The sequence below is a fragment of the Gossypium hirsutum genome, chromosome A10, assembly GCF_007990345.1.
Source record: "Gossypium hirsutum isolate 1008001.06 chromosome A10, Gossypium_hirsutum_v2.1, whole genome shotgun sequence".
In the NCBI taxonomy this organism is placed as follows: Eukaryota; Viridiplantae; Streptophyta; class Magnoliopsida; order Malvales; family Malvaceae; genus Gossypium; species Gossypium hirsutum.
Window position 1 is genome coordinate 114,977,562 of NC_053433.1, and position 8,738 is coordinate 114,986,299.

The following is an 8,738-nucleotide window of genomic DNA, read 5'->3' on the forward strand; positions in this document are numbered from 1 at the left end:
AAAAAATATATATGCATTTAAGTGTGTTCAAATTCACGTTGTTTTAATTATTACAATAGCAATGATAAAAATTGAGATAAGAATTATTTTCACATTTTTCATAAAATTTGAGGATCAAATTATAATAAATTAAAATAAATGGGTTAATTTCTCAATTTTGGTTGAATAAAGGAATGAGATCAGAAATAGACCTAAAATTTTAATAGTTGACTTCACTTTATAGCAGGAAATGTTGAAAAAAAAAAAACCTATAAAGGTCAAATTTTTTAGACAACTTAGGAATCTTCCTTAATTTTCCAATATTAACCTTCATAAATCCAACATTTACAACTATACCTCCAAAATCCGACACATTTAAAAAGTCACAGATGCAAAGCATCTTCAATTCAGTCAAACATTCTCAACAAAAATGGCGGTAACGCTTAACCTCCTATCGACGGCGCTGCTTCTGCTAACGTGCGCCGTCGGCTTAACTGTTTCCGTCAACCGCTGTCCGAACTGCGGTTCCACCGCCGTCCCTTACCCTCTCTCCACCGGTCCCTCCTGCGGCGACCAAAACTACAAAATCCGCTGCGACGCGGGCTCACTGGTCTTCGATACACTTAACAACACCTACCCGATCACGTCCATCAATCGGTTCAATCAACGGCTCGTTATCCAACCAGCGAGTCTCGTCCCCAACACGTGCGTCACCACTGATCTCCGTTTCGAAGGCGTGCAGCTCAACAGTAGTTTGCCTTTCAACATCACCAGCAGCAACACCGTCTTGTTCTTGAACTGTACGGACTCGATCCTCCGTTCCCCGTTAAACTGTTCATCCAACGGGTTATGCCACGAGTACGTCAACGAGAGTTCTAGAGCCGCGGCTTGCGAGGCGGCGCCGATCTGTTGTACGTTCAGAGCCGGCGGAGGAGCGACGGCGTATGCTATTCGGGCGAGGGAGACCGGGTGTAGGGCTTATACGAGCTTTGTTAACCTGCAATCGGATTTGCCGGTGAACCGGTGGCCTGAACCAGGAATGGAATTGCAGTGGGTTTCGCCGCCTGAACCAGTTTGTGGTACCCAAGCGGATTGTGATAGGAACTCCACTTGTGGATCAGGCCCGAATTCGAATGGGACCCGGAGGTGTTTTTGTAATTCCGGCTTGTTTTGGGATCCGATTGAAGGGGTTTGTGCTAAGAGTAAGTTTTTATTTAATTTTTTTTACTCTCGCGGTAGTATTTAAGCCTGGCATGATCTCATTGGCTGATTTCCGGAGCCTTTTTCTTTCAGTTAGTACGTGTCAGAATCCTGATGGTTGCAGCGACTCAAATCGGACTGCTTTGATCGCAGGTAAATACTACAAAGATTTAAAAACAATTTTTTTTAATTTTTTAATTAATTTTGAATTTTTTTTAGTAAAAGATGCCAACTTGTTCGAAAATTGAGGCAATTTGGAGCAGATGAGTGCTAAAGAGACTTAAAAAAGGATTTATCTGAGAAAATATCTATTTCCTTTTTTTGGAGGAAATTCAGATATTTCTTTGGATTAATAATGAAGTTAGGAAGGTTGTTGGGTCATAATATTTCAAAATAGTGCTGAAAGATCTGAAAAAAAAAAAAATCGAGTCGGGTTTAAGTTGTTACAAATTTTGTTCGAGTTTAATTGAATAAGTTCATACTTGATTAGAGATAAAAATTAAGTTGTTTAAGTTAACTTGATTAAGCACAAATAAGAATAGCTTGTTGGTTATTAGAATTGAGGTAGGAGTGAGTATTTGATCGAGTTGAATCAAATCGAGTTAAAAAATTTTGAGTCAAGTTAACGAATCTTATTATTTATACTCAATATTGCGTTTACATGGATCGATTATTTAACTAGTGTATGAAGTAGAAAATCATTTAACTATATAAACAATATAAATTGTTTAATAATTACATGTAAAGAACTATTTTAAGCATGCAAAGTAACTATACCTAATGTTGCAAGACTATCATTGTGGCCATTAATCGAGTCAACTACATAAGCTATTACGCCACATGCATAGTTATATTTACATAGTGCATGGTTATGCATCAAGAGCTATCCTATATAGAAGAAAACAAAATGATATACCAAAAGTATAATATAGGGATTCGAGAAGGAAATGAATTGTACATGCAAAGTAAGGTTGATGGGTTAATGGTTTTGATTTTTAATTTTAGAAAAGGTAATTATTTATCAAAACGACGTAATTTTAACTTTTTCTATTCGAATTTTCGAATAACTCGAATTGTGTAATTCATATTCGACTTAGTCTGAATAACTCAATTAACTCAAATTATTTAATTCAAAATTTGAATTTTTTATTGAATTTTTTGCATTAAATCGAATTTTGCTCACTTTATTTTATTTTTTTATTATCATTTTTTATCTTAAAATTTTATTTAAGATATCAAACTTTTTATCATTCGGTTGAATAAATATTGATTTCTTCTGAAAATTTACTACTGTGTTTTATTTTTCTCTTTTGATATGTAAGTGAGGTTAGAAAATAGATGAGCAGTTAGTATAAACGTAATTAATACTAATAAATGACAATATTTATGATTAAAAATAGTTGAGGATGAAGTGAGAAGGTTGAAAATGGGGTGTAATCCGATAACAACATCCCATGTTTGGTTTGGGAAACGTCACTTTTGTCTGATATCATAAATTTGGGGTTTGACCTTTGAATAGTCAAAAGTCATAGCTAAGCCTTTATGTCATGTTTTGTTTCAAGTTTCTAGATATGTTGTTAGGCTATTTGCAGTATATCTTTGACCACCGTACAAGTATTAAGTTCCAACAATATTTAGGTGCATTCTCATTCACATCAAGTTATAAAGGCTGCTCAACCCTTTCATTGATTTTGACTCCTAAATCGAATCCTAATCCGATTCCATCTGATCATAAAAAGAAAACAATTTGATACTTGTTCCATACTAAATTTGAATCAGTTGAATTTAAATGGACTCGGATCGAAATAGCTCGAGTCTATAATGATTGGATTTAAAAGTTTGAAACTTTAAATTTTTTATTGACCCGAATTTAAAGTAAGTCAAACTTTGAATTGACTTAAACTTAGAATGACTTAGATCAAAAACTGTTTTGAATCAATATTGTTTAAATTGGATAGAATTGGTCAGAGTATCGGTCTGGAAATTGAGGTTAGATTGATTAACCCACAAATTGATTGAACCAGGTTATAAAATTGGTTGAACTAATTTTCTTGTTTTTTGTAATAATTTTTTTTTTATTTTTGAGTTTTTTAAAATAAATAAATTAATTAAATTAGTCAGATTGATTGAATTCGTCAAATCAATTTGTGAAGTTCGATCACGGGTCCGTATCTGAAAACTTTATCCTAAAATAAGTCAAAAATTATAAAACCAGGTTTGACGTTATCTAAAACCAACTTGAAACGATAAAGATCCGAGCATTACTCTATCAATTTAGCCCTTGAGTTTGGTAATTGTTATTTGTGAATGGTTTCTGAATTTGCTGCTTGTGTTAAGATCATCATCAATCCAATGTCTTCACTGCATTGCAAATCACTTGTAGGTTTAACAGCTGGACTTGGTACGGCGCTCGTTGCAGTGATCATCGGCATTTTGCTCTACAGACGACATAGGCGGATAGTCGAAGCTCAAGAGCGCCTACGCAAGGAACGTGAAACAATCCTAAATGCCAACAATGGAGGCAAAGCAGCCAAGGTTTTCACGGGCAAAGAGATCAAGAAAGCAACCAACAATTTCTCGAAAGACCGAATCCTAGGTGCCGGTGGCTACGGCGAAGTCTATAAAGGAATCCTTGACGACGGTACTCCGGTTGCTGTCAAATGTGCCAAGCTCGGCAACACAAAAGGCACCGATCAAGTCCTCAACGAAGTACGAATCCTATGCCAAGTCAATCATCGAAGCCTTGTTGGACTACTCGGATGTTGCGTTGAACTCGACCAACCTATAATGGTTTATGAGTTCATCGAAAACGGTAACCTCTTAGATCATCTCCAGAGCCCAAACATTAATGACCGAGGTCTACTCACTTGGACCCGTCGTCTCCAAATTGCTCGCGACACAGCCGAAGGTCTCGCATACCTACATTTCTCCGCAGTCCCTCCTATATACCATAGAGACGTCAAATCTAGTAACATCCTACTTGACGTGAAACATAACGCCAAAGTTTCGGATTTTGGGTTATCACGATTAGCTCACACCGATATGAGCCACGTATCAACTTGTGCTCAAGGCACCCTCGGATATCTCGACCCGGAATATTACCGAAACTACCAATTAACCGATAAAAGTGACGTTTATAGTTTCGGGGTTGTCTTGTTAGAGCTTTTAACTTCACAAAAAGCCATTGATTTCAACCGAGATGCTGACGATGTGAACTTGGCGATATACGTGAAAAGAATGACAGATGAAGAGAAACTGATGGACGTGGTTGATCCGATATTGAAAGAAAAAGCGAGTCCATTAGAGATAGATACTATGAAGGCATTGGGATTTCTTGCATTGAGTTGCTTGGAAGAACGTAGACAAAATAGACCCTCCATGAAAGAAGTTACTGAAGAAATTGAGTACATCATTTGCATTGCTACAGGTAAGACTGTTTAAAACTAGTTTTTGTTTTTTCATAGTAAGTACCATGTAGCTGTTTATGCTTCACTTTTTTTTTGTTTTGATGTTATTTATGGTTTTTGGCGTATTAATTATTAGTATGTGAAACTTTAATATATTTTTTTACATATTTGTATATATTAATAGTCATATTTGTGTTTTAAATACAAAATTTTTATACGCGTGATAAAATTTTTAATATTGATAATATTGTTAATTGAGGCGTTGTCACAAGTCAATTTGATATTAACACAAGATTGATGACAATATCATGATAAATATTTTTAATATAATGTATTAAGGTGTTTAAATTTCATTTTGTTCGCAATTCAATCTATGAGACTTTTAGTCTATTATTTTTCATTTTAAATGTCGTGTATATTTCATATATTATTATTAATTAATTTTAAATCATACATTTCATTATTTATTATATATTGTTTTTAACTAACCTCTTTATTTTAAATATATACTTTCCACAAGTCTAATAGGATTTATTGTATATTATTATAGATTTAGTTTTTATATTATAAATTATATAATATATAAATAACATAATGTATTATATTATAAACGTAAAAACGGACCGAGTCAAATATAGGCTTTGAGTATTCAAGCTTGAATCCGATCCATGTTTTAAACGAACTTAAATTTTTTGTTTAAACTTATTTTTCAAATTTAATATTTTTATTCAAAATTTCTTATATTTCAAATTATACTTTGAGAGATAACCGAAAGCATGAACGGTGTTACTGAGTGAAAACCCAGAATTTCAGTTCCACTTCCACGAAGGAAAATGAAAAGGCCAAAAAGAGCTGATAATGATGGGATACTGACCATTCGCGCGAGCGCGAGCGCACACGCCAAAAAGAACAATGGGCAAATTATGTGGCTGCCTAATTGCTTACCCTTTTACCGAAGATAATGAGTTTTAAAATAACCCAAAAAGAGTAAAAATAAAAAACCAATGAATGAATGTAGACAAAGATGAAAGAGAGATCACTTCTATTTTGCATCAAGCAAATTGCAAGCATATATTATAAAAGTTAATATATATAAATTAAGGATATATTTAGGGTTTTATGGGCTTTTAATATGACATGCTCAACTGGCAAACACAATCAAGATAACCAAGAATTCAACTTAAATAAATAAGATCTCAAGTATAACAGTCATGCACGAATGTAAATTAAAATTAAAAGAAAAAAAGGGGGAAAAAAGGCCAAAATCTGCACTTCAGACAGTGAATTGCAACTGTTAACAATGTTTGAGAAAAGCTAAACACCACGAAGATGATAATGTTCTAGTTTGTTCTTGGTGTGGCCCATTCGACTCGCAGGATGAGATTGTCGTACCCATATCCGTTCAGCTTGTTAATAGCTCTTTGAGCATCCTCTCTGTTCACAAAGTTGACAAAACCGAACCCTCTACTTGTGCCTGTCTTCTGATCCATAGCGACATACACACGCGTCACAGCACCAAATGGTCGGAAAAGTTCATGCAAGTCAGCCTCCCGAGTGTCCTCAGATAAGTTTGTTACCCTCACAGAGTTTTCATCGTTCCTACGTCTCATATCCGATCCGGTTGTTCTCTCTGCACCGGCTCTCATGCTTGGTGGAACATAGGCTCCCTTTCCAGCTCCAGGAGCAGCTGCCGAGGTCTCGGCTGCCGCGGGCTTATCAACAAAGGATTCAACTGGAGCAGCAAGATCCTTGTAAGGACATTTGGAGGTCCAGTGATCACCTTTCTTACCGCATGTTCGGCACACCATGAGGACAGCACCTCCTTTGCTAAGCTGAGCCAAGCCGTCACCAGAAGCCTTTGCTTCTTCCGGTTTGGTACCTGTAAACAACTCGATATTTCAAAAGTTTTCACATCCAAAAGTCCAAACAAGGGACGAAAACCCAAAAATTTGGAAGTTTACAACCACAGAGTCCGCTTGTGTCAGAACAAAACTTTCAAGGTTTATGCTGAAACCACAAATTTTAAAAAATAAATGTTTCTTGGATGTTGTTAACGGCCTCGGAATGACACCAATTTCTTGGTTTCACAGTTAAACAATTGAATGCTGGCTAAGCAAATATGCTACTCAAGACCCCGTGAGAATTCCACATTAAACAAAAGCCATTTGATTAAAACATGATAGGCAGAACTTATCAACCATGTTCAAATGAAATACAAAAACCTATAAGAATCATAGAAGCGCTAATTTTTAAAACAAATAACCAAGCGATTGAATGGAAAAAAGGGGTTGAAGATCTGGTTTAGATTGCTAGTAGGGAGAGTGGCGAAATACCAATGAATGTAGTTAGTGGCTCAAAAGTGAAAAAAATAGAGACATGTTTCACTGTGAAGAAAAAGGCCACAAACAGCTGCTATAGGTGGCTTACTGACCATTCACACAAATAAACAGCCACACAACGGCCAGTATGTGATTGGCTAATTGACCACCATAATCAAATGAACAAATAAAGTTCATATACCATTAATTGCTAGAAATGTTCTTAAAATTTATTATAAATATCGATGACGCGTAAATATGGGTTCAGTGGTTGCTGGCGGTTCACCCGGAGGCCGAAAGCCGCAAGTGGTACTCTACACGTGGCCCTTACACACCCCATACTTGTCCCCCAGGACTTGAGGGCTATATAAGCCTCCCCTCGTGACCCAAGTGAAAGGACTCTCTCATTCCCAACTCAAGAGAAAATCAGGAGAAAGCGAAAGCGCCTCTCCCACTTCTGTTAGAAGACCACTTGCAGCTCTCGGACTCTGGGTGAACCGACATCAACAGCCAAACCCATATTTATGCATTAACAAATATATAGAAATGTGATTATTGATTGAAATAAATAATATAACTACAATGCAACATTAGTTCTATCATAATTAATCCATATAAAGATAAAATTATGCATTACATTACCCGATAAATCAATATCCTAACTTTTAATCCTTCAATTATGTTATTTACTCAAACACCAATGCTAACAAAAATTGTTCTATAGAAAGATCAATCACAAATCTCTTCTTTACCCAATAAATTACCCTTTTAGAAATTTATACCCAAAGCAAATTTAACAATAATCATACCCTAAATCAAAGGAAATTTAACCATAATCAAATCCAATAGAAGAAATCCAACAATAATATATTCAATTTCATCAAATCTATAATTAACGACAAAAACCCAATAAAAAATTAACAAAAAAAAGGGGGTGATTAGAATCGAACCAGGGGCTCTAGGTCGTTCAAGAAGGATCTCTTCAGTAGACACCATGGTGAGCCGACTCCCAACATCTTCACGCACGGCGTCCCCGAACTTGTCCCAATTCCTTCTTTCCAAAGCCCGTTTACTCAACCGGGCTTTCGCCAGCTTTCGGACGCGGGTCGTCGTTGTTATTTTCACCTTGTTACCTTCATCGTTAAACCTGTATTCTATCACCTTTTTTATCCCGTTTTCGTCTGGGCCGATCACTTCTTTTGGGGGTAACAAAAAGTCCAGGTCGTCGTCTTCCTCAAGCTCTCCCCAACGGAGCTTGCTGGGTTCGTTTTTGTCGATTGCCATGGTTTTAGAGTTTTGAGTCAGATAGAGCTTGAGGGCGGCGCCTGATAGGGCTATTGAGATTACACGATGTAAGCGAGAGAGAGAGGGGTAAGTTGAAGAGATGAAAGGGTTTTGCTAGAGTTTATATGTTTGTTACGACGTCGTTTCTTTTGTATCACATGGGAATATACGCCAACGCATTTATTGTTGGTCGAATTCTCATTTGGATCTTTCTACTATGGTTGAATTTGAGATTTGGTCCCTAACTTTTGATTCGACATAATTTGATCCTCAACTTTTATAACGTGACTAGTTAACTCAAATAGTTAACATCGTTAACTATTTCATTCTAAATGATAATATAAGTTTTCTTAAAAAAACAACTTTCATCACAAAAAAATCATGGAATCTTAAACCTCGAATTTGAACTCAAACCTCGAACTTAAATTTTAAACTCTAAACCCCAACCTCACATTGAACCTTGAATCTTGAATGAGTTTAAAGTTCAAGCTCAGGATTCTAGTTTAAAGTTCGGGATTTGGAGTTTAGAGTAAAAAAATTATCAAATTTA

The 8,738-nt window shown here is 35.9% G+C and overlaps 2 protein-coding genes across 2 annotated transcripts; one reads left to right on the forward strand and one right to left on the reverse strand.

Moving 5' to 3' along the window:
* Positions 1 to 4,739, forward strand: LOC121207805 (wall-associated receptor kinase-like 20). Its single transcript, XM_041078188.1, has 3 exons — positions 1 to 1,181; positions 1,273 to 1,332; positions 3,563 to 4,739. The coding sequence occupies exons 1-3, from the start codon at positions 410 to 412 to the stop codon at positions 4,618 to 4,620; spliced, it is 1,890 nt and encodes a 629-aa protein (XP_040934122.1). The 5' UTR covers positions 1 to 409; the 3' UTR covers positions 4,621 to 4,739.
* Positions 4,740 to 5,750: 1,011 nt separating this feature from the next.
* Positions 5,751 to 8,338, reverse strand: LOC121207807 (eukaryotic translation initiation factor 3 subunit G). The gene is made up of 2 exons (XM_041078191.1): positions 7,855 to 8,338; positions 5,751 to 6,465 (listed from the first exon to the last, which is right to left on the reverse strand). The coding sequence occupies exons 1-2, from the start codon at positions 8,186 to 8,188 to the stop codon at positions 5,927 to 5,929; spliced, it is 873 nt and encodes a 290-aa protein (XP_040934125.1). The 5' UTR covers positions 8,189 to 8,338; the 3' UTR covers positions 5,751 to 5,926.
* Between the last annotated feature and the right edge of the window lie 400 nt (positions 8,339 to 8,738).